This window comes from Puntigrus tetrazona, chromosome 6, assembly GCF_018831695.1.
Source record: "Puntigrus tetrazona isolate hp1 chromosome 6, ASM1883169v1, whole genome shotgun sequence".
Classification (NCBI taxonomy): domain Eukaryota; kingdom Metazoa; phylum Chordata; class Actinopteri; order Cypriniformes; family Cyprinidae; genus Puntigrus; species Puntigrus tetrazona.
This window is the reverse complement of record NC_056704.1, coordinates 4,415,222-4,441,622: the sequence shown is the minus strand read 5'-3', so window position 1 is coordinate 4,441,622 and position 26,401 is coordinate 4,415,222. Positions and strand designations below refer to the sequence as shown.

The window sequence follows — 26,401 nt, the reverse complement described above, 5'->3', positions numbered from 1 at the left end:
AATAGAATCCCGACGTTAGAAATAGACCAACATAAATGTGACCTAAAACCCATAGATTTTTGTTGTTGTTGTAATAAACTGAACATGACGATCTCAATTTCCAATCAATGTTTTATTGCCATCCATCTGAATTATGAGTCAGTAAACAATTGGAAGAAACAGTATTCTTTGAGAATGACAGAAACTTCATACATACTTGCACGCACATACATTCATACACAAGTTAATATGCACACCTTGGCTCAGCATAGAAAAACTGATGTGGAAGTACAAACCCCTCCTGAACCCAAAGCACAACATGAACCATGGTATTCATGCAACATCTCAAGTGTTAATGGTTGTAAACATCAACAGTCTTTCGTCATTACGGTTTTCACGATTACGTTTAGTAACACAATCACACGCAAGCATCAAAATCCCGATCTCTGATCCTTGGAAATGGGTTTTGTGACCATTTATTCAAACCCACCGGCCTTCTGGTGCTCTGAATGTGAAATACCCTGCAGATTATCTACATCGCTCAGATTATCTGTGCTGTAGCCAGATCTAACCATCAAATAAATAAAACAATGTCAATAAAAGAAATAACGTATTAGGCTGTTGAGCTTTAAAATGTGAGACTCAACTCAAAGCTATTGCTGGGTACAGAGATGTAATGACACAAGTCCATAACACTGACAGAGGCACTTTTCAGAATACTTCACGAAAAAGAACTGATTTTAACATTGAACACTACAGTGCTTGAGTATGTCGAGTGACTTTTCTGCAATAACGGCTTCATTTAAGAAAAGCAAAATGCTGAAAATACATCTCGGGGCCGAATTAGCTCAGCACGCGTATCTTGAGTGCTGTGGTTCATCACCGAGCAAGATCTTCTACGTCTTCTCCCGGTGAGCCAGTGACATTCAATAAAGCATTCAAACGTTGCCAAAAGGTACCCAGATATGCAGAGGAAAGCCGAAACCATTCCAAATGATTTCTGTAATAAAGACTTGGAACATTTTCAGAAAACTAACCACAACAATACTTCCCGGAAAGAAGAGTGCATCAAAACAAAACTGCTGTACGAGTGCATAGAAAAAGAACGAAAAAATGCGTTGACCTCGGCTTAGTGTCAACCATTTTAATACTAAGTTCAGTTTGCCTGAAATAAAGAGCTTGTAAATTAAGGTTGCGAAAGCTCCAAATAGATCAGAATCAGCATTAAAATTTAAAGTCTGCATTTTGTGTTTTTTTTTGGACATTCATTAATAAGGCGGACATCTTTTTTTTTTTCCATTTATGTTAGCAGATTCATGATTTAGGTCCAAGGCAGTTTGCACTGTATGATATATTAAGATCAGGAAAAAGTTTACTTCAAAGACAGAGGTAGATAACCATTTTTTCGGACGTCTTACAGTACACTTATGAACTTCATTCGTCATCAGCTGACAGTGGACACGGGGTCGACCAGTGTGTGCTTGGAGGGAGAGGTAATCATGACATGCCGTTCTAGTATGTCATTCATTCTGAGCCAACAAAGCATGGGCTCTTTAAAAAAACAGAAGAACACTGAGCTGCAGCACATAAATATCTTAAACATGATGGAACGCAGCTGTTAAAAAGCCTCGATAATGGCTCTCTGAGTGAGGAAGACACAAAAATGCAAAGAATAAATGTTAATGAACTGTTTGAATGTGAGGACTCCTCCTCCTCGATCATGTGATCCAGGCATGGAACACGATTGGCTCCTCCCGCTCTCTGTCTTGTGACACTTTGATTGGCTGGTCTGTTTTTCAGTCATTCCACTGCCTTACCGGATGGCTTTGGGAGATGTGTTCATTACGTGATCTTCTCATGCTGGATTTGATAGTAGCATGCCTGAGTGAGTAAGAGAAGGATTTCAGAGCAGCAGTTATATGCAAGACATGCGATAATATGCTTATTTGCATATTTATGAGGATAAGTAATGCTTCTCCACCTGTGTCTTCTGACTCTGCTGACCCAGTGAGCATTACCTGCCCAATGGTCGGTCATGCCCTAACTTTGCAAATTCTATTATTGCATTAGTATTGCCTTTTTCTCATGAGAATTTAATAATTTTTGACTTTTAGTCTTAGTTAAATCTCTTTTTTTGTGATGTGAATATAAGCTTTCACAGACTATTATATATCACTTATAGATGATTAAATATAAAAAGACAATAGCAGTTATTAAGATTGCGGTTTTGGAATTGGTAAAATGTTCAAAACTAGATGCGTTCTGGTCTTATGACAACTGACAAATACATGCATGTATGTTAGTTATATACTAGTACACACACATATACTATGTAAACAAAAAAACCCTTATACAGTATACCTTGAGTGTGGTGAACATGATGCCATGCTCTCCATGTTGTACACATGGATCCATTAGGTCCTCAATGAGGCTGACCTCTGACCCCAGATTCCTTATCCTGTAGAGAACAGCCATGTCAACTATTTATATATATTTATAACTTTTCTGTGCTAAAGCATATGCAGAGAAAAAGAAAAGTATGTCTAAATGGAACACATTGTCTCTCTCTCTGAGACCACATTTATCCCTATAGAGTGTATCTTTTGTGATCTGATAATTATGGTTCCAACAAAAACATACGCAAGTACATACATACAGACATATGAATAACAGGGCCTTAGAAAGTTACCGTGCACGCAGAACAACAAAGAGGAAGACAGGAAACAGGTCATCCATAGACCACAAGAAATCCTGTTTCAGAAGTGCAAGTACTTCCTGGGTAATCTCCTCGAAGGTCAGCTGGATGACTTGAAGCTTGTCTGAGGGGGTGAAAGTTGTGCTGTGGAAATAAAAAGAAAACACCTTCAAAAATAAATTACCAGAGAAAAATTACAACCGTTCTTAGCCAGAAATTGTTGCAAAACTCCAACCTTATTTGCTGTAAAGTCTCAACTGCCGAAGCAAAACACGCATCCTTAGTGCTTGAGAGAACCTACACACCCACAAAACACCTCCGTAAATATTACTTCATGATTCACGGTCTACTTTATAATCAGCAAATTGCCTTCAAAGAGAGATTTATGAAACTTTTAGAGACTCTATTATAAAAAGGACATATTTAACCACCTGTTGTTTTTCCCCATGTACTGTAACAGTCACAGGCCAGAATTTCCTTTGAAAACAGGAATTAGCGGCAGTTAGTGTCCACTAGAGGACAGTTCAATGTACTGAATGTGTTTGTCAGTGTAGCTGGGTGTCAGACTCACTGTTGCACCCCGAGGAAGGCGAGCAGCGCCAGGTCTGGCTGTTTGTTGAGTCGGAGCACACACTCCCAGTACACATCATCCTCCTTCTCTTTCTCTAGAGCATAAAGAGTAAAGAGAGGAGGATAGAGACGGGGCAGCAGCACCGGCAGGAGGAGAGCAGAGCTGCTGACCACACACCTGTCACACACACACACACAAAGAAAAATCAATGAATTTAGGAGGAAAAAATGGGATAAAAAGAAAATGACAAAAAGATTAAATTATTAGAAATAGTTTTATTCAGTAACACTTTAGAATAGGCAACACTTGTTAACTATTACCTACAACTTTTCCCTCAATAAACTAATAATGTCAATTTACTTTGACGTTACATTATTATTCAGTATCTCATAATTTTGTAAATTTGAACCTGATTTCATAATTATTCTTTTTTTACATTTTTATCCAGTGACTTAAGAATGAAGACAATAGAAGCTATCAAAACCAACAGAAGAGCAAGTTTCAGTTAACCTAACACAATACACGTAACAAGGGTTTTTTTGTTTTTTTTTAAGAAACACATAGATAGATTAAATAGAAAAGAAATTGCAGTAAAACTAGCATAAATATGCAATTGATACAGGGCTAGAGTTTTTTTTATAAAAAGAAGACTGATAAAATAGAATTAGAATAAATAATACTAGAGTTAGTTGATTTAGACTAAATGTCGGAATTTTGTAAATATAAAACTTTTATCTCATAATTTAGCTTTTTATGTCCTAATATTTATTTACTAAAGCATTAAATATATTTTTTCCTATGTGGTGGAAACTGGCTTCCTTCCTTCTGATTAAAAAAATAAATAAAAAATTCAGTATAAAATAGAATTACTCATACTCATACTCCTACACAATCCTTAGTGTTGTATGTATTCATTTTATGTACCCAGGTTTAGGAGACTCCAGCGGCTTCCCAGCAGTGTCTGAGCCGCTTTTCTCTTTTGGAGGGTCTGCCAGTGAACCTCCTTCCTCTGGCAGATCAGGAAAGAGGAATCTAAACACAAACACATGCATGAATATACACGGAAACAACGTTTAAAACGGACTGTTTTCAGTCTGAGCGACACACTTACCGGACAAGCTGGAAGATGCGGCTGAGATAGGACTTGATCTCATTGACAGCCTGAGGCAGTAATCTGCGATTGGCCCCAACTCCAACAAACGTCATACGGTACACCGAAACCAATGTCTCCACCAGCCGACCCAGAGGATGCAGTGGGGTATCACATGCCTGGAGTCACACATCAGGAGGCAGTGACATATCATAGGGACAAAATACACTGGTGTGACTGTAAGACAACATGCAGCGTTAGTTCATTGATGACCTAGAGCAAGATATACCTTGACAAGGTACCGACGGATTGTGTGATAGACTTCTAACGTCACAGGACCAACATGCTGAGGAATAAACTCGAGACTCTCCAGCGTTTTGTGATGAGAGCGACTCAGCAACTCTGGACTGAAATACACACACACACACACACAGATTCTCAGCTATATATTCAGATAATAAAAAAATGTAAGCACATCTAAATAAGCAGATCAAAGGTGAAACCGCAGATGCTTAGCACAAAAGGCACTACGACAAGGTGCAAGATGAGGCAAAGATTTTTTATAAATATATATTATTTACATTTATAATCATTTGTTAGAAATAATCTCACTTCTGGCAAATAAGAAAATAAAATGCCTTGGTAAATCAGAATTATGACAATAAATGTTATAACTGTAAGAATAAAACACAAAAAGTCAAAATTATAACATAAAATGTTCAATTCTGACTTTGTTTTAACTCTTATGTTACTATCTCTATGTGAAGAGATTTGAATTTTTTTTTACCACATTGACTTTTATCTTATTTCAATTTTCCAACTAACAAATTCAACAACTCTCAACAAATTTTTTTTTGTCACAATTTTGTCTCGTCTCATCATTATTATTTAGAATCTCATTATATTAGATTGTGTCATAATTGATTTAAATCTTATGTGGCAGAAATGGGCTTCACTTGTTTGCACAAAAAAAAAAAAAAATCTGATGAAGTGCTCTTCTTTTATTGGTTCACTAGTGTGTGTGTATGTGTGTGTGTGTGTGTGTGTTTAAGCGTACCTGTCTCTCTGCTGTCTCCTGTTAGCAGTGAGCGCTATGGCTATGTTATCCCATGCTGCAGTGGTTTGTCCCTGTCCTGGAGAATCACAACCAAGCCTGTTCCAGCACTCCAAAAACACAGCCTTCCACTTCTCTTCGGAGTGAACGGCTAACCTGCCCAGCTTACTGTAATCGCACAAACACATCGGTTCCTCATCAACACTGACAACGCCCCTTAAAATTGAATTGTGCCGCAGAGATCGACACACACTCTTACAGTGCATGAGCCTTCTCCTTGTCAGAGTCGTAGAGGCTGGGTTTATAGTAGGAACCTGACATCTTTAGACCGGTTCCCCAAATCCCACTAAAAGAGCCCTCAATGTAGTCTCCGTTCGGCATGGTCAACACGCCCTGCAGAAAGAGATCATAATCATGTGTGAACATACTCCAACATTTAAAAATTGCTGTTGATAAGATTTTTAATTTTTTAATTTTTAAAGGTGACACTTTTTGCATATAATTTTTATTTGTAGCATATAATAATGCTATTCTAAATCTTATATTCCCAAAATTATTATTACATTTTTAAATTAAAAATAATAAATATATAGTGCCCCTTGCATAAAGTTATTGTCTCTCAAAAGAAAGAGTCGACTCGATTTTTAAAATGAATCTCAAGCAATTTCATGTGTGGACTTGCAACATTAGCATCTTGCCCGCCCACTTAATGTGACTTTAAATGTGTGCATGCTAAAGCGTTTGTTTGTGGGCAGTAGCACCTTTCCATTTAGGGTCCAGTCCTCTGAAAACTCCCCTTCAAACGTAGTGTCGTCTTCAGAGAGTAGCACCCCCATTCCCTTCAAGAGCAACACATAAAAATGAAAATAACTCATTAGAAGTTTTTCTATCTTCGTACATTAAAAGCAGAAAAGGCGAGTCAAGGTTTTAGCATATTTTGCACAAAGCTACTCAAACACAATAAAAACTAAAGTCAGAAGACTATAGGGAATAGAAAAGAAGCAAAATTTGATTGAGTTCAGTTTATAAAAATATTATTTTGACTATTTTTATTACATAGTAAACATTTTATAAAAGCAATAAGGCACAAGAGGCCATTTGATATTGTGAATACAGTCATAATGCAGCATGGTGTCAAATAAAATAAAATGTACGTCAATCTCACCATCATTTTGTTGTTGTTGAAAGCGCCTTCATAGTACAGGCCGAACTGTGTAACAACAACTCCGTTCCCCTGCCGCTGATCGTCCAGCCACATGCCCATGTACTTCTCCCCTCTGACATAAAGCACAGTCAGCATGGTGCACATTTGTGCATACACACGCACTTACATTTCAAGGCGAAGAAGTGCTGCAATCATTTTGTGAACTCAATTGTTTATTTGGATACCTTGTGATATCATCAAAAACTCCATAGCCAGATTTTTTGTCATACTGCCACTGGCCGATGAAGACACTGGGGGAGGTGGAGTTCAGCTTCCCGCTGCGCAGCATCCCGTGTCCATGACGCATGTTGTCTTGAAACGAGCCCTCATATATTTCACCAGAGGCATATCTTAACACAAACACACACACAGTTAATTAACTCACATCAGCAAACAATACCGTTCAAAATCTTAAGGTCAATAAGAATTTTCTTTTACCTTTCTTTAAATAAATACTTTTACTGAGCAACGAATTATCAAAAATGACAATAAAGATACTTCTAGTGTCGCAAAAGAGCAATTTCAAATAAATGCTGATCTTTTGAACTTTCTATTTATTACAGAATCTTGATAAAAATGTATCACGGCTTACATAAAACAACTCTTTTCAGGTGTACATCAATACTAAATAAAGATGTAAGAATGATTTCTGAAGGATCTTGTGACACTGAAGACTGGAGTGCTGCCAATTGAACTAAAAACTGACAAATCTGATTTGAGTGACAAGAATAAATGATGTAATGAGAAAAAATGATTACAATGGAAAACGGGTATTTTAAAGTTGTACCAATATTTCAGATTATCACTGTTTTTACTTGAACGAACAAATGCAACCTCGCAAAACATGTTCTAAAACATTAATAATAATTTGAATGGTATTGTGCATACGCAAGAACCTATATCAATTCCAGAAAATAATATACAAAAATAAACACACCTGAATGTTCCAAAGCCGTGCATCTTGCCGTCCTTCCACTGCCCTTGGTAATGATCACAGCTGTTCAGGTTCTTGTTAGGTACAACATAATCTCCAAATCTGCAAAGATAAGTGGTTAAAATATTTTCAGAAGTAGAAATTAGGAGACATCAGCATAATAATCGGAAAAAATTTAAAATAATAGTACTGTTGCCACTAACCCATCTTCAAGGCCGTTCTTGAATGTCCCTGTATACATTCGTCCATCGGGCCACTTGACCACACCCCTAGAACACGGGCACACCCAATCATCGTCTGCATAGTTTTAAGACGTTCATTCCTCCTCCAATGACTTACCGGCCATGAGGTTTCCCTGAGACCCAGCGGCCCTCATACGTGGCCTCCTTCAGCCGACTGTCTTTATAGAATGTGTACGATGCCGTCCTTGAAATGGGCGGATCTGCTCTTTGCGTTACTCCTGTAGAAGGAGGTATCCCATCATGCCCCAGTCCGCTAAGTGCCTGCTCCACAGCTTGGTTTATAGAACGCAGCCACTTTGCCTAGGAATTAGGACATCACTGTTTAACTATCTATACAGGTTGCTGTAAATCATTATCAGTCAAGTCAGGTGTACCTTCTCAGCTGGGGACGAAGCCAGTAGAGTGAAACTCTCTTCAGGTGAAGTCACTTTTAAACCATACCTGCAGAGAACCAGACAAACTTTGTAACTCTTCACAAAACTTTATAATTGCATAAAGATAATAAACATGGCTGGCAACTCACAGGCCTGTGTTCTCCTCAGAAATAGGCTCCACCCACAATGTAGCCAATGGGAAGACGTGATGAGTGGAAAACTAGGAGGGGTTGAAAAAGAAATGCAACTAATGCAAGAACAGCACACAGAAAATAAATCCACTAGGACTTTACAAAATTCTGTCCAATCTTGATTACTGATACACAATATATCAGTAGCATCAATTTAATGTGCATGCATTTCCTTGTTTCATTTCATTTAGATTACCTTTAACTCACTTAAATCTTCAAGAACACAAATAACATTATTACAACAGAACCTACCTACAAAAAATTAAAACGCATTATTACAGTGCTTACAGTAAAAAAATACAATTATCAGAATTACTATTTTTCTATTTGAATATTTTTTTTAAATGCAATTTACCGTCCCTTTATAATGCATTTTCATATGTTTATTTGGTGCTCATTTACTATTATTATCACAACGGAACACAGGTCTACTGCTTAATATTAATATTGTGCTGTCAGATTATTAGTTGCAAATTATTTAAATCACATCCAAAATAAAAGTGTATTATATCTATATATATATATATATATATATATATATATATATATATATATATATATATATATATATATATATATATATATATATATATATTTTTTTTTTTTTTTTTTTTTTATTTATTTAATATAATTTATTTTACATATAAAAGAAATATCCCAGAGGCTGAATGGCAGTACATGCTATAATGCCTAAATTCACTCAAAGCATTTAAAGTAGTGCATACAATTAATAATAATAATAATAATAATTATGATAAAAAGTTAGTTGATATGCAATATTTATCAAAAACTTAACACAAGTGCTTCTCAAGCATAAACCAACTGTCAATTGGTTTACAGTGTTTGTAGGTTGTCGACTACTATTTTGAAATATAGAATATTGAAAATATGATGCTTTTTCCTAAGCACATTATTGCTCTTTTCGAATGGAAAGGGATAATGTCGATGAAACGAAAAACAGACAAATACACACACTGTAAAAGTTATGAAGGAAAAACAACAGGGAGGAAAATAATGAATTATCATCTCAAATACTCACTGACACATTCACTAAGACGAGACTCAGCATTAAACAGAACCACTACTGTTCAACATAAAACCATCCAGCACAACATGCCCCTTACTACAATCAGGTACGTATCTTTTACAAAGGGTTTGCAAGCAGGAAGCCTTGGAATGTACCCAACCAGATGTACTGTCATCTTTCTATGCCTTTATACCACGCGGGAACAAGACATTTTTAGACGAGTCTAAATGAAACCTTACAGGGATTTGTATCAAAAACCAGAGGTTCAAACTGAGCTTTAGATACTATGTCATTTTAATTGATTAGATTCTTTAAAAGGAATATTCAGAGATAAATACATCTTCATTTTTTTTTGAAAGCACCTGGGGCTGCAGAAAATCATCTTGACACATCCCTCCGTCTGTCTAGTGATGAATTTCAAATGTAAGAAAATGGAAAGATTGCGCAGCACACCAAAAATATTAAAACACGAAACGGTCGCACTGATGCAAAAGTGTAATAACATGATGTAACTGATAAAACTATAAGTAAAGCACTTTTTAGTGGAGAATATCTTCACCCAGAAGAATGGAATAAGTAACACACAAACCATAAATACATTCACCTTGAATTTTAAAGTGACTTGCAACAGGGTTATTATAGTTAACTACAACCATTTAAAAATGTGCCAAGCCGAAATCTCTATGTAACTCTATGTAATATTAATATTGATAATAAAAATTAATAAAGCAATATTTAAAATTAAATATTAAAACATAAAAATGTTACTAAAACTTTATATAAAATTACAATGAAAACAGAAAATAAAAATTTTAAATATTAATAAAAACTAGTAAAATTTTACTGATTCACATGCCCGTTTTGTCTTGTTTTTATTGTAAGGTGTGTTAAAATTATTTTCTGAATTAATCAGATCCTCCAAGGTTTCAATAAGTTTTATTTAGTGCTGTCAAAGTTATCAATCACACAATATATGCGTGTCTTTAGTGTATATTTATTTCGTATATATAAATTCACACACATACAGTATATATTTAGAAAATATTTACATGCATTTACATGTCTATATTTATATGCATTTAATTTATATTAAAAATAATACTAATAATACTAAAAAATATATACATGCATGTGTATTTATACATGCATAATAAATATACACAGTACACATACATAATATAAACAAAACCGTGATGCGATTAATCACGATGAATTATTTGACAGCACTAGTATTATTTCATCTCAGAATATTCCTTTAACAACAGCACTGGACAAACACTACAGCTGAAGGGTGCATCCTTGGGCACTAGGGGACAGTATGCTACGTAGGGAACTCTTTATTCGTACAGCCCATACTTACAAGACTCTTATAGGGGACCATGCCCTACCAAAACAAAGATAAACATCACTAAAACACCAGTCATTGGAAACAGATAGTTAGTTTGGCCCTGCAAGCAATACAACTGAAGTGAAAGCACTGTGTAAGAACAGAAGGATGAGATTAAAAGAAAAGGCAGAGATAAAGCAGAAATTATACTGAAATGGTGGTGAAACTAAAGAATAAAAAGAAGGGCAAACCTGTGCGTGAACCAGGGCGTCGTTGAAAAGGATGAACCAGTTGACAGAAAAACGGCCGGCGTTCTGAAGAGTCAAAGCCTTATTACTGCTCTCACAGATCAGACGACGAGACGGTTTACGAAGAGAGTCCTGAAAGAAGAGGAGAACTCCTGATAACCAGCCCAGCTCTCCTCCACAATCTGCTCAGCTGGAAGAGCACCTGGCTGTCTGCTCTGTATTAAACTGGCTGGCATTTGACAGGTAAAGAGCTTCTAAGGGCCTGACAGCAGGGTGACTCACGGTCATCTTTCCAGGAAAGCTCTTCCAGAAGTGGAGCGTGTACTCGGCTTCCTTCCTCCTCCTCTTCAGGTGAAGAGCCATGGATTCGTATTTTGAGCAGGCGTCTTGCAGCTTCTGATAATCCACAGAACTCTGTCACACAGATACAGCAGCGAGATTTATCTAGTGATGGTATATCGAGTTGAAATAAGCGGAAAATACAGCCGGTCCTGTTGTTACAGGACACAGTGAAACTTTTTGTTAAACATGCATTAACACAAAAAGAGAATAACCCAAAGTAAGCAATGAATAACTAAGTAAATAAGAAAATTAATGAGCAATAAATAGATAAGCAATATATGAATAAGCAAAAAATAAATATAGAATGTATATTATATACACATATAAATACACACATATGTAGGTATATATTTAAGATGAATGTTATGTTTGTATATTAAATATATTTCTAATTGATATAAACTGTTAAAAATATATACATGTAAATATTTTCTAAATATATTTTGATACTATATTTTGAACATGATTCATGTGTATTGCTAATACATACATATATATATATATATATATATATATATATAGAGAGAGAGAGAGAGAGAGAGAGTTTAATGAGGAAAAAGTCATAGTTAATGGTTTGTTAATGGAGAAAATAAAACCTTAAAATAAGATGCGACCACATTTTTATTTCTTATATTTTCTGTGTTATGAAATATCTTCTAGTAAGTACCCACCACCTCGTAGCAGGTAGCCAGTTTGAGCAGCAGTCGTGCATACTCATGCAGGTGTTTTATGGGCAGATAAAAGAGATGAGCCAGAACATCTGCTAACGGCAAACCTTCTTCAGGACATTCAGACAACTTCTGAACAACCTCTGCCCCTTTGCCAAACACGTCGCTTTAAAAAGAGTCAGACAGAGAGATTCTTAATATATATGCATGAATATAAGTCAATCTGTAATTACGTAAATATAAACACTGAATGCGCAACAGCAAATCATTCCTTCACAATACTTTCATAATATGTTTTTACGCTGGAGTTTTGTGGTAAGTGTGGAATTCAGTACAGAAGAGATTTATGGTCTAATATACTACTTACTGACAAGGTTTGACAAGGACTTGAAATCCCCCCATGACTAAGAGATCACCAACTGCAGAACAGTACCTGTAAGACACAATTAGAAGAATAAGGACATTATTAAGGAAAATTTGCTGATTTAAGAAGTAGGGCACAAGTTTGAGCAATAAATTCCCATGACTTTTACAATAACTCCTTACTATCAAAAAAATAATAATAAAAAAAAAAAAAAATATATTATATATATATATATATATATATATATATATATATATATATATATATATATATATATATATATATATATATATATATATACACACACAAACACACCTATATGTATAGAGATTGCAGCCATCAAAACAGATTTTTATTAATTTTAAGATTCTAATTTTAATTATTCGAAAACATTTCCTTGCTATTTACAGGTCTTCCAGGATATCACACACTCAGAACTTTGCCTCACAAAGAAAATTGCCTGAAAGATATCAGACTCTAAATCAAAGTCTCAGACTTTAAAAAAATGAGGACAGCACCTTAAAAGACGTACAATTTTATTTTTTTACAACGTAAAGGGGGTCATGTGATGTTACTAAAAATAATTTTGTTTGCTGTAATGCAATGCTTTTAAGCGGTTTAAGGTGCAAAAAACATTGTTTTCCACATACTGCAAATTATTGTTTCGAAACAGGTCGATTTGTGCAAAGCTCATCATTCTAAAAAGGGAAGTGTGCTCTGATTAGCCAGCTATCCTTTGCACTACACCACAAGCATGTTGGAGAAATGTTACGCGCCTTACCACAACATTATGTTGCGGTAGTAGCAGGTTCTTTTAATAAGATAACATAACGTAACTTAAAAAGGTTGTGAGTCAGAAGCACCAGACTGTCCTTGCAGAGTTAGAATCATGTACATAGCCTCTGTGCACAGGTTTTAGAAGGCTGTCCTAAATGCGCTGAACACACTAATATTTGTGTTGAACTGTTCTGGAACAGTGTTGTGAATACAACTTGTCCCCTAATTTTTAGTTGTGTCCTCTTTTGGAAGCACTTTCACAACGATACACAGCGCGTCCAGCAACCGGCAGCAACACTACAGCTCCGCCTTCTTTCTTCACATAAACATTTGGGCGGTGTTTGAAAAGTGGGAACTTGTTAAAACGAGTTGTTTTTAGGGAGAGTGGACAACTTTTATCAAGAAAAGTTTTGAGAACTTTTTGCAAATTTAGGCATCTTATCTATGCACTAACAGCTTGTAACACTCCAAAGTATAGGGAAAACTTCAAAATCACATCATATGACCCTTTTAAAGAGAGGTTCTGATTAAATACATTTGAAGTTATTTAATTATACATCAGATTAGAAGTATAAAATCTATTTGATGCCTGAATATATTACTTTTGAAAGAGAAGTTAATTCAGCCCAGCTCTGTAGAGAAAACCACTTAAAATTTAAATTCAGGAACAGAGCTACAAGTTACAATTTGTGTTCAAACATTACAGATTAATAATCTGTGACATCACAACCATGACCTATTTGTGCATCTTTGTTCCAATAAATAGCCCAGATGGGATGAATTGGGAAAGCATGTCTACACTGTACACATAAAAGAGAATTTAAACTCTGTTTTGCATGACATGTTCACTAGCATGAAGTTAGAAACAAGAACCGTCATCTCCATCTGCTGAGGTCATCACCAAAGTAACCACTTCATGCCTACAGTGGTTTTAATTGTGTGTGTGTGTGCTGAATGCTTACTCTGAATATGTGTCCAGAAACAGATGTGCATCATCAAGAATAACAAGACCCCGAACATCTCGTGAACGCCGCAGGAAGGAGGTTAGAGAGGCTGAGTTTTGACCCGTGAGCTGAGACAGCCGGCCCAATCGTCCAATCAGATTCTGCAGAAGTCCCGCAGAGGACTGACCGAGGCCGGCGCTTAGGGAATCTAAGAGTTACAAAAAAATAATAATAACGTGAGAACTAAATATCCCAAATAATTAATCAGACACACAATCATTTTTGGTTTTGTGCCTCATTGCTTTGTAGTAGTTTCTGAACATTTAATTGCTTTATTATTTGTATTTTTAACCAATATCGGTATTAATACTTAACTATTATATTATATATTACAGAATATTTTTGTTTATCAGTGTTAGATTAGTATCACATGTATATTATGTGTTATGATGTTATTTTGAATTGTGGATTCTATTGAAATTGAATTGTTGATATTTTTGTTTGATTATTGTTGATTTTATTTTTATACTTGCACTTTAATATTACTTGAAAATATTTGTAATTTTGTTGTTTTTAATTTTCTATTTCTATATTTTTAATTGTATTTACTGTATTTATTAATATAATTTTGTTATTTTATTTTCTACTATTTTATTTTAACATTTACTTTATTTAAATTCATTTTTTTTACGGTTTTAGTTTTAGATTCAGTTAACCATAACTCGGTTACGCACATTGGAACTTTAAACGATTCAGCTGTTTCACTTCCACTAGTCTCGCCAATGAACTAACAGCATACTCGTACAGCTCGTTCTGGGCTGTAATGGAAATATGCTGATGAGAGTCTAAATCAAGAGTACAAAATAAGTTATCATCACACACTGTCATACCCAGTTTGAGCAGCGGCTGGAGCAGAAGACTATTGATATTGCTCAGTTTGCAGTAATATTTCCTCTCTGCGGCCGCCAGCTCATGCAGACTGGCAATAAAACCCATTACATTACGATCCGTCAGCGCCGCGCAAGTCTGTCCTCCTGCGCACACACTGCTTACATAGCCCAACTACCACAAACACATACACAATGAAAAGTCATATCAGTAATACAGCATCAGTAGTATTCAACATTATGTAGTAATGACTGAGCAATGTTTAATATACAACAGAAGTTTGAAATAATAATGATGATGATGATGATTATGATGGGTTTGCTCACATTCATACAAAAAGGCAGCAGCACCGGTTGCTGTGTGTACTCTCCTGTCTGCTCCTCTTCCTCCGTTTTCTCCATCACTCCTTTCACCTGCTGGCCACTGTAGTACAGGATTGGCTGGATACAATCTCCATCAGCCAATAAGAGAGTGTGTTGTTGCCCCGCCCCGATGTCCCATACACGAATCCCATCTGACAGCTGCGTGAACACAAAAGAGGACAAACAAAGCAAACAGTCACGAATCAGTATGTTGCCAACTCAAGATTGGGCAAGGGCCTTAAAGGGATAGCTCACCCTAAAATGAAAGTGTCATTAATTACTCACCCTCGTGTCACTTAAACCTGCAAAAGTTCATCTTCAAAATATAAATTAAGCTATCTGAAGCACCACAGACGGCAAGGATACTCTCCATAAGGGTGGCATGAAGAAAAATACTGTTGTTTGAAAAAAAGTTGTTTGTTTTGTACACAAAAAGTATTCTCGTAGCTTCATAATTTTATGGTTGAATGTCACATGGACTATTTTAACAATTATTATGTTTCTGTGCCTTGAACTTGGTGCCAACATTGCTGCCTATGCAGGGCAAGAAAGCTCTCGGATTTCATTAAACATATCTCAATTTATGAACCGAAGGTCTTACTTGCGTACAGGTTTAATGATATGAGAGGGAGTAATTCATGACAGAATTTTCATTTTTGAAAAACGTGAAGCAGTGGAAAACTGATGGCTCGATTTACTACAACATGATTATGTGATTGTACATTAAATTATCATTGGAGCTGTTAATCAATAATATCAACATCCCACTAGTATGAATTGTTTTGTTTATGACTCCTCGTCATTTTGATAATATTTAGTGGCATCATGAAATATGTCCTTGTCCTTAAGAATCTGAGTAAAAAAACATGACAACATGATCTGATGCTCACAGGTTTTTATTGTGTGTTGTAGGGAGTTTAATGAATCAGTGCACTGGAAAGATTTAGTTAATGGGACAGCCTTAGAAATACCCTGTGTTTTGACCAATGAATTAGAGAGCTGAACCAAACAAACTGGAGCATGTGTGCACCTAATGGCCGAAGACTCACATATTAAAACCTGGGAAAATCTTTATCTTTGGGGAAATAAATAAATTTAAAAAATAGTTGTTTTTTTCTTAATTCTAAATATGCAATTACGCAAAAGTATTCATCTGTTATATAATTAAAATGGGCTTTAGTTAAAACAAATGAAAATGTAAATGTATTATATACATTCATGTAAGTGAAATATGTTGTTACGGTGTTATATAGAATTTTATAGAAATAGTACAAATGTATAGACAAACTGAATGAATAAAATAATGGAAACATGTGTTATATAAATAAAAACTTAATATTTATTGCTCAAAGGTGTTGGTATTAATGTTCACCCAAGCTGACCTTCTTTGCAGACAAATTACAATAACAAATTACAAATTAAAATAACAATTTTCTATTTTCATATATTTTAAAATAAAATGTATTCATGTATTGACAATACAGCATTCAGCAGCCATTACTCTATTATCCAGTGTCATGTAAAATCACATGAAATCATAATGCTTTTTAATATTTTCTATAAACCATGATACATATTTTTCAGGATTGCTTTAAAAAAAAAACCTTTTATCTAAAAAAAAAAATATTTTTAAATATCTTTTTCACTTTTGATGTAATTAATGGAACAGTACAAAAACAAATGTAATGTTTCTTTCAAAAGAAATGTTATAGTAGTGCAAAAATAAAGATTTATACATACAAGTATACGTTTATAATTATAAATAAAAACTACACATTTAGTTTAATTTATTATTATTATAAAAAAATAAATAAATGAAAAAAATCTTTTCCAGAGCATATTTAAACAATTTCAACAGGCAGGGTTTTTTATTCTCCCTTTAGTGGTAGTTTTCTGTGCATATACCATACCTTGGTTAAGTGAGGAAGGGTGGTGGGGGATTCCATGTGTCCCAGCTGTCCAGAAGTGTTACAGCCCCAGGAGAACACCTGCCACACACACACACACACAAATTACAGGAGGATTAGACTAATACAGGCTCACCTGTATTAGTCTACAGGGATATACAGGTGAAGTGTGTCACCTGTGATTGGGCGGTCAGAGCGAGAGAGTGATGAGCACCCGCAGCGACTCTCAGCACCTCTTTACCATTCAGACTCTTCACACAAGCAGGCTGCGGCCTGAAAAGAAAGCGAAAGAAATCACCACATTATGTTTCTCTGTAATGCACCTAATGAGTCTGTCCTCATTTTTGGAGAACACGTTATCATTTAAAGCCATGGGATCTTATGTAACTCGTGAGGAGTTAGGGAAGAGAGACTGCGGGGTTCTGACCTGGAAAGGAGGTCTCCATGTCCGAGCTGTCCTTCGGGGCCACGGCCCCAGCTCCAAACTTCTGTCTGCAAAGAAGGCAGGTGGGCATCGGCTTCAGGAATACCTCCTGGAGCGAGCGGGACGGCCCGTGCACGGGGGCGGCTCGTTCGCCGCAAGAGACGAGGAGACACTGAGAGAACGGGAACAAGAGAATAAACAACACAAAACGCATTCAAAGGAATTCGGAACATCAATAACTAGAGGCAGAACGCAGTCCGCATCCAAACCAAGACACAAAACGACAGATCGTAAGAAGCTGCTCCTCGAGACAGTTTGTCCCTCATTGAATATGCATTAGTTCAGTTCTGCCACATAAACACAAACAAGCAGCATAGGGAAAATTCACATGAATCATTTAACAGCACAGACGAGGACGCACAGACTTGGCCAACTCCAATTCAACTCTCTGCAAAACACACACACACACATATATATAGACGGTATGGACAGGTGCGCACACACACACACAAAAAACACACGCAGACTGCTGCCGTGCTGAGTTTTGTTCTAGCCCCACTGGGGTCCATCTGTCACATAGGTGGGGGAGAGGAGATGAGAAAAGGTGTGTGTGTTGCAGGTAGCTGGACAGCATTGTCTTCGCTAGCCTGCGCGTCGAGCCTCAGCTGATTTATCAATTTAGAAAAACGCACCAGGCTGAGAGACCTTAAAGAGTCCTCGCATCACAATCTCTAACTCAGCAAACTGAATGTAAATCACTTTTAACGCATGCAAATCACTAGAGCAGAAATTTTCTGACACACTAGAGACTGGAACTCCTTTTTGATTACGTATATTAAAAGAGGGAAATATATTCATGTATCTACAACATGTTTGCCAACTAAAAACCAGAAGGACTACATTTCATTAAAGTTGAATCACACAGCTGAAAGTTGAAACACACGACTTACGTTAATATTTCTCCCCAAACACAAGTAAAAATGCTGAGAAATTGTATTTTAAATTAATAAATATAATAATTTTCATTGATATTATTTCTAGATATTTATGCACATTTCACACAAATTTAATGATTACTGGCATGTGAAAAAAAATCTTTAAAAAAGGAAATTTAAAGTTATATTTTAATAATTTTTTAAAAGATTTTCTTGGCATTTACACAACCATTAAATTAATTTGGGTTAGTAAGATTTTTATAATGTTTTTGAAAGCCTCTCATGCTCACTAACATGCATGTACTTGTTTAAAAATACAAAAGGAATATTGAAATATATAATTTAATTTATAAAAACCTTTGAATTGATTTTTGTATTTGTATTATTTTGAGACGGCAAAGACATCACTCCAGTCTTCAGTGTCATGCGATCCTTGAGAAATCGCTCTAATTTGCTGATTTGGTGAAGAAGAAACATTTATTAAAAGTATCAATAAAAAAAAAGTTGTCCCATTCAATAATTTTGCAAAAACCTGTAACATTTTGGTTACAACTCATTTTAAGATGTCCTTGTTACAATGTGATTATATAATTAGGTACCCAGTAATATTAAGGAACAACATGTACTTATGGTTTATTTTAGTATTAGTTGCAGTTAATTAAGCAGAATTTACTGTTATTATTAACATGGTAAGAGCATGTAACAAGGACACTGTAAAAGTGTCACCCAATATACTATTCTTACTGACCAAAGACTTTTAAATGAAAGTGCAACATATTCAAATAAATTTCAAGAAATATAAATTTAATTAAAAAAATTTGTATTACCGATTTACAGTAATACTATGTTTTTAATACAGATAGTCACCACTGACAATGAGAATTAAAAAAACTGTCATATAAAAACCTAAAGTGATGTAAAGTAACACATCCAGGTGCATTAAAGTCTGAGCTGAAATTTCAACATGTGTTTGTGAGAGTCACCTATAAAATCTACCTCTAAATCTAAAACTTTTCACAACTGCAACTACACAAAAATACCTTCAGTTGTTGCGCTGGATGCAGACTCCTTCACCTCAAACTCTGCAATATCTGTAACCATGGCAACAGCAATATATGGGAAACCCGTCCACAAGTGCCATCGGCGGAAATTTGAAGAGCCACGGCAATAAAACCAACGGCATTAACCAACGCATTACAGTAAGCAAAGATTGGCCAGGCAGCGATTTGCAGGGTTTTTACTTTGAACTGAATGCACTAAGTCTTAACACACTGCACAGGATTATGATTAAACCGCACATATTCAGCTAATAAAAGAATACATTCATGGCAATCATTTCTCTGGTTGTTATGCGTCTAAACAGCAGTGCAGGCTCTCTACACTCAGCTGATTAAAAAAGCAGACCATTTTCTTCAAATATTCATGAAATTTGTCACAAAAAGGAATGGAGTTGTTAGTTATTCATAGCCTCTGCAGCAGAAACACCAAGCGTGCAATGGGCCGATGAATGAGAGAGGGAAAAACTTTGCAAGACGCTCATCAGCTAGTCCATGCTAATGAAAACTCAAGCGCAGACAGGCATGCCCATGCAGACTTACGGAGACGGTACACTGGGTGTAAGAGAAGAAGAGCGTGTGTACCCTGAGAGAGGAGGCCAGGCAGGGACAGGCGACGGCAGAGCTCCGCCTCCTCCTCGCGGATGTCCCCCAGGCTGGAGCTTTTCTTCCCCTGCATGGGCTCCTCCTGACGGAGTCTCTCCTCTACTCGCTCACGGCCCTCTCCCGGAACCTGGAGCACAGCTAGATCATTATTTTTCAGTTTCTTCCCAATAAATGTTCCAATTAAAAGGACATTGGTGTACAGGAAATGCATTGGTTTGCAAAATGCACTCACCCAGTAACCAATCACTTTTCTCAGAGAGAGAGCTTCATATGTGGACACTACACGTTCCCCCACTGCAGAGGCACAGGACACCACCAAGTTGTTTAACGCGGAGCCCATTGGAGTCACAGACTGGGCGACCGGGATCAAGGGGTCAGAGGTGAAACAATCAGCATGGTCACTGGAGAGCTATGATACGAAAGATATGAGAACTAGAATTGTACATTTAGAAGCAATTACACAGTTTTGATTTATGATGGCTTGGAATAGTTGGATAGTGATGGATAGTGACATTTTTTGCAGGGGAAGTTGTCAACTTCTCAAACAGGGTTTTAGTATGCCAATGAGCTAACATCTGTTTATATTAAATTTGGATATAGATATCACAGCATACACTGACATTATTTGGGGTCAGTATGATTTATTTCTAAGCAAAAATGCATTCATTGATTAATACAAAGTAAGTGTAAATGTGTTTAAAATGTTACAAAACCTGTTGTTTTAACCTTTCTATTTATCAAGGAATCCTGAAAAGATGTCTAATTGTTTTCACAGAATTATTAAGCAGCACAATTGGTAAAATAATAATAATAATATCCAAATCAGAAGTCCAGCTTTGAAATAAATCCATAAATACATTTTTTCATTTTCTATATTATATTGCCCCAATTCACTTACGTATTTTGCACTTTCTGATTATGGTTATTTATGTTTATTTACTGGTTATTTATCAATTATTGGCTATATAATGAAATTAATTATCAGCTCATAGGTATCAGAATTTTAATACTGTTTATTAAATATAAACATATATATTTAAACAAACACATTAATGTATATATTTAAGAAAAATATGTTATATATTAAAATATATTATATAAGAATAGAAATATATAAATGTATATGCATGTAAATATTTATACAAAATATATTGTTTATGTGTGTGCATATATATATATATATATATATATATATATATATATATATATATATATATATATATATATATATATATATATATATATATATGTGTATGTGTAATGTGTATATTTATTATGTAAACAAAAACTTTCGTTTTGAATGCAGTTAATGGCGATTAATCGTTTGCCAGCACTAGTATAAATCTAACAAATCTGGTGTTCATATATCAGCTTAATGCTTGCTGGACTAACCTGAGCAGAATGAAGCGTGCTGGGAGTCTTGGTGGTGTGTTCTGCCAGGGCATGATCAGAAAGTCTCTTAAGGTAGGCCTTCACTGCCTGCTCATCAGGATATGGGGAGGACTTCCCCCCAATTGCTCTACAGCTGTCCAGCTCAAGGGTGCTGGTCTCTGAGGCCTCGACACAAACCTCTCCATTTGCAGCTGGAGCTTCAGGCTCTGCCGAGTTTTCTACGGCTGGTTCTACAGGTTCTTGGCCTGATGCTGGAACCTGATTTTGGGGTTCAGAGGCAGGTGTTCTTTCAATTTCAGGGCTGGTGCTGGAGGTGGGTAATTTTGAGATCTGAGCTAGCATAGATGGGCCAGGTTCTGTAGGAGAGCTCTTGCCTTGCTTACCCTTTGAGCTCTGATCTGGGCTGCCCTCTAATGCAGACTTGGCCTCACCGCTGTCCAGCTCAACACCTAGTGGACAGTGATGGCCGTCAGAGATAATAACATGGTCTTCTTTGTCTGTCATAGTGTACAGCAGCTGATTGCACTGACCGCATTTGTCTTGTTTCCGAGGCTCTTGTGGAGGGGGAAGACAGCGCACCAGAACCAGGCTGTGAGCAGCACCACAGGCCACCTGCAACACGTGCCTTCCAGCAAGGTGCTTAACCTTCTGGGGCTTCCAAACAGGAAACGTTGAAGTGTTCAGGCCCAGCTGGCACCCACTTCCCCACGCCCAAACTTCATACTCGGCTGAAAGAGCCAGAGTGTGCTGATCCCCACACGCCACCTCCAGGATCTTCACCGCCTGAGGGGGTGTGGCCTCCGAGTCAAGCACACACACAGGGGTGGGGTTAGGTATGACAGAAAGTCCTGATAGGCCACACTGGCCATGAGCATTTTCTCCCCACATGTGCACTCCTCCATCTTCTGTCACAACTCCACTGTGGGCGGAGCCAGCAGCCACAAAAACAACGCGTTGTTCGTTAAGAACAGCCTCCAAAATGGGCTCGGTCACTACTGATGATGTTTGGTTCTGTTTCCAGGGGAGCTCGCCAAAACTGTAGACTTGTCCTCCTAAATAAAGTATATAAAAAATGACAATTCTGGATTGCAATAATAATGAAAAATGCATAAATGCAATAATCAATAGTCTATTAAAAATATTCAATAGTCTCCTGTTTATAGAAGTGGTTTTGTGCCAGTGCCAGATAGGGGGACCTTAGTGAACTTCCAAGTGGGCCAAGGGATGACTTAAAATTATTTCAATTAATTTAGAAGCATATAACATAACACAAAGTCAAGATATATATTGAAATCATACGCTTTCTAACCCTGCATAGACAGCAACACAACTACCCAGAAAGATAAGGTTAAAATAGCTCATGTGACATCAGCGGTCCAGCTGTTAAGTTACGAAGCTACAAGAATACTTTTTGTGCGCAAAAAATAAGAAAAACAACTTTATTCAGCAATTTCTTTTCTCAACATTTCAGCAGATGAAATCCTATAATTTCGATTATAATCCTCTACTGGGTTTGCGTGTTTTAAAGTGAGGTGGATTCTGATCGGCTGTCACTATATCAACTAAAAATATTCATTCTGAAATACTGCAACAATATTGTTCCTCTGTGTAGTTATCATTATAGTTGTGTTGTTGACTTCCATAACTCATAGAATTAAAATAATTATTAAAACTTTAGTTATAGTTATCATTAAGGACTCCATGTTGTGAACTAACTTTAGCCTACATGGAGGTAGTCAAAAAAAAATCACTGTGAATATGTACATTTTAACAATTAATATCCAATAACACAAAAGAAAAGCTTTTTATCACTTTGTGTAGACTGTGGAATACAGTCATGTACCCTTAAGAACAGCATGTATCCAGCGTGCAAATTAATATTATTTTTTCATTTGGCTAAATATTAAAATGCAAACCTACAGTATGAGGCTTGGTTTTGTAGAACCCATGCAAAGTCAACGAGGTAAATTTCACAGCATGGACTCCTTTCACTGCAGTTCAAATGTGGAATGACATGAGAGTGAGTAATCAATGAGTATTCATTTATGTGGGTGACCTACCCTCTTTTCTGAGACTTGTCAGAGTCTCAGCCTGATGATTACAGCTTGGCAAGTCATTTCAAAGGCGGATCACGTTATTGCATTTTGATGAAAGTTCACAAAGAAGTTCATTTTTGATAAGCACAATAAGCATCCTCTCTGATGTTCACTTTAACCTGTTAATAAAGGGCTCATCAAATGCTTGCTTCTACAGCCGCCCAGCTAAATTTGCATGTGTGAATAATAAATGTATTACCCTCTACTAGAAGAACACCGTGTCTGGCTCCCAGGGCAGCCTGGAGCACGGGCCGGGGAAGCAGCACCCTCTCTGGTGTGGTGCTGTAAGAATATCCCCTCCAGGTGTGGAGAAGGCCTCTCTCTCCAGAGCCGTCCTCCTCACCACAACTACAAACACAACGATAAACACACTCTTAAAAAAGTCACGGGACAAAAAAAAACAAACTAAGGAGCGTACAAACGATGCATTGTTCAAGGTTGCTGGCAGTCTGTCTTTGAACACACTCACCTTATCTGCTTCTCCATCTCTAAACGCTCCCCATATCACAGATGTTGCGTTGGTCGCTTTGGATGATTGTCTTACGGGGAAACTGAAATTCTGAATGACAACAATGACAATGAACAATGTTTACTCAAATGTTTACTCAATGTTTAATCAAATTTTCCTGAGGAAATACTTCATGGAAACAAGGTGAACGAGGTAATTCTGAGCGTTCTGTACTTATGCTACATTTCCTTATTTGTAAAATAAAAAATGTTTTTGAGAGCAGAATCTGTGTCAAGCAAAGAGTCCTGACAAAGACTGGCAGTGTAAACACACATGTACACTGTACACTGATCAGGGCCAAAGGTGACGCAGAGCTGTGATGAAATCATCAGCTGAACTGAAAAACAACACATCTTGAATGCTGTCTAATACATTTGCTAAATGAATATCAACAGCTCCTTTACTGAGTTGTTAACTTAATGAAAATACAAGCTGTCATAAACGACACGCATTTAAGCAAAAGGAAAACACATTATGATTGACCTATCAGATACAATATTGTGCTCGATTAGCCTATATTATCTATCTAATAACGTCTTATATGAAACTACACGTCTGATGAGATTAAAGCGCAACAAATTTAGATTCACATCCACGTCGACAGGTGGGGGATCATGTAAAATAACCCATGAATGAAGAATTCCACTGTAAAGCCATAATACAGTTGCTAGAAGACAGAAATGTTTCTACTTTTCATTCTATTCGCTGCTTTAATATCACCACAGCTAATAAATGCGGTGCTTCGTTCATTCTTACCTCGATGTGTCAGATCAAAGATCTTAGACAGAAAGCGGGCGACTCTTGGCCTAATATATCTTGTTAGCTTTTAAAACACCTGATCAGAAATGTAAAATAAGCCGGTGAGGAGAGCACACATACAGCAGAACGAAGCTCATGATGATTATGATGATGATAATCGGGTGTGCTGTTTTGGTGCTGTTGTGAGCGCTTCACCAGACGGAGAATCAGGAGGGACAAACACGAAAGAGTATATACGCTTTCGCTTTTCTAGCCGAGCGGCAGGTAGAAGACGAGAGAGTTGTTTGGTTGAAATGTTGAGCTGGTGAGCTAAATATGTCAGCTTACTAGTCCGTATAAACTGTGACGTGAATTGAAAACGAATGATAGTTAATGCTGCCCTCACAGGTGTCGTGTCGATGGAGCAATTGTCTGTTTAACGTTAACATTGTGTGTAATGTAGACTGTTTTTCTTAGGGAACGCTACGGCTTACTAAAAATCTGCATTTCCCTTGTGGAAAATAATCACAAATAAAACTACAAATATGGTTGCTGTAGTTAAACTACAAATAACCACAAATTAACCATGGTATTTGCAGTAATTATGTTAATCAATAGGCCGCAAAACATGGTTACTGCACTTTTACTACAATAAAACCATGTTTAATTTTAGTAGGGGTTCATTCTGTCAGGATTTATTCTGCGATTATGATAATTCTCTGAAATGTCCTAATATTTTATAAGAATTATATGTATAATTTAATTTTATTATTAATGTATATTTACAGTAGCACGAATAATTTTTATGCTGACATTATAAAAAATAATATGTACTGCAAATTCAACTTTAAATCACTAAGCGACTATACAGGCTAGTGTACACTTTACGGCGATATAAACAGTAAAGCACTTTGTATATAGTTTATTTGTATATTTGTTTTTGGTTTACACTTTATTTTGAGGTGTCCTTGTTTCAGTGTAATTATACGTTTACATACTGATTCATATTAATCAACTAGTACTTATATAGATATGGTTAGGATTAGGTTTTGGCTCAGAGTTACATGCATGTAATTATGCATAATTAATTGTTATTATAATGGTAAGTACATGTAACGTGCAAAAAGGACACTGTTACTGTTACCTTGCTTTGCTGTGATTAAAATGCTCTATCAATAAGAAACCAACGTATTCCTTTTTTAATTTATTAAATTATTCCTAATTTTTCCTTTTTTAAAGAGTGGAGTTGTTTTAAAAATATTTGTATCTCTTCTCAGCTCTCTTTCTCACATACTGAGACACACACATACTTGCACCCTCTGGGTGTTTTAGATGCACCAGGCTTTCAAAACAAACCAGCAATCCCTTGCCTCTCTTTATTTTTCAGCCAATTGGATGGTGGTTTGCAGAAGAATTCTGATTGGCCTGTGACCACACAAGCGGCAGTGGCAGCTGCAGG

At 36.4% G+C, this 26,401-nt stretch overlaps 1 protein-coding gene across 7 annotated transcripts; it reads right to left on the bottom strand.

The window, feature by feature from the left end:
* Window positions 1-93: 93 nt before the first annotated feature.
* Window positions 94-25,159, bottom strand: als2b (alsin Rho guanine nucleotide exchange factor ALS2 b). 7 transcript variants are annotated; one of them, XM_043241243.1, is made up of 38 exons: window positions 24,961-25,159; window positions 24,166-24,255; window positions 23,896-24,044; window positions 22,131-22,652; window positions 21,601-22,049; window positions 20,441-20,617; window positions 20,146-20,335; window positions 19,588-19,638; window positions 17,616-17,784; window positions 17,365-17,461; window positions 17,192-17,269; window positions 15,246-15,440; window positions 14,922-15,093; window positions 14,050-14,239; window positions 12,314-12,379; window positions 11,950-12,112; window positions 11,219-11,350; window positions 10,940-11,068; window positions 10,722-10,745; window positions 8,293-8,363; window positions 8,144-8,210; window positions 7,867-8,069; window positions 7,731-7,796; window positions 7,531-7,629; window positions 6,779-6,943; window positions 6,555-6,666; window positions 6,151-6,228; window positions 5,649-5,782; window positions 5,393-5,557; window positions 4,625-4,742; window positions 4,357-4,514; window positions 4,170-4,277; window positions 3,246-3,422; window positions 3,106-3,151; window positions 2,910-2,971; window positions 2,669-2,818; window positions 2,341-2,437; window positions 94-1,860 (listed from the first exon to the last, which is right to left on the bottom strand). In XM_043241243.1, exons 2-38 carry the CDS (start codon window positions 24,180-24,182, stop codon window positions 1,822-1,824), a joined length of 5,085 nt encoding a protein of 1,694 aa, XP_043097178.1. In that variant the 5' UTR covers window positions 24,183-24,255; window positions 24,961-25,159; the 3' UTR covers window positions 94-1,821. The 7 variants fall into 7 exon arrangements, with proteins under 7 accessions (XP_043097178.1, XP_043097174.1, XP_043097176.1 ...); XM_043241239.1 differs by having other exon boundaries at window positions 21,601-22,652; XM_043241241.1 differs by having other exon boundaries at window positions 20,188-20,335; window positions 21,601-22,652.
* Between the last annotated feature and the right edge of the window lie 1,242 nt (window positions 25,160-26,401).

What these genes read in the sequence shown, in the direction of transcription:
- als2b (XM_043241239.1), bottom strand. An exon ending in ACACCCAGTGTACCGTCTCC is followed by an intron (nt 19,639 to 20,145) that starts GTAAGTCTGCAT and finishes CCATGGTTACAG; the next exon opens with ATATTGCAGAGTTTGAGGTG. An exon ending in GCCTTCCTCGGGGTGCAACA is followed by an intron (nt 3,152 to 3,245) that starts GTGAGTCTGACA and finishes CTGTTTTCAAAG; the next exon opens with GAAATTCTGGCCTGTGACTG.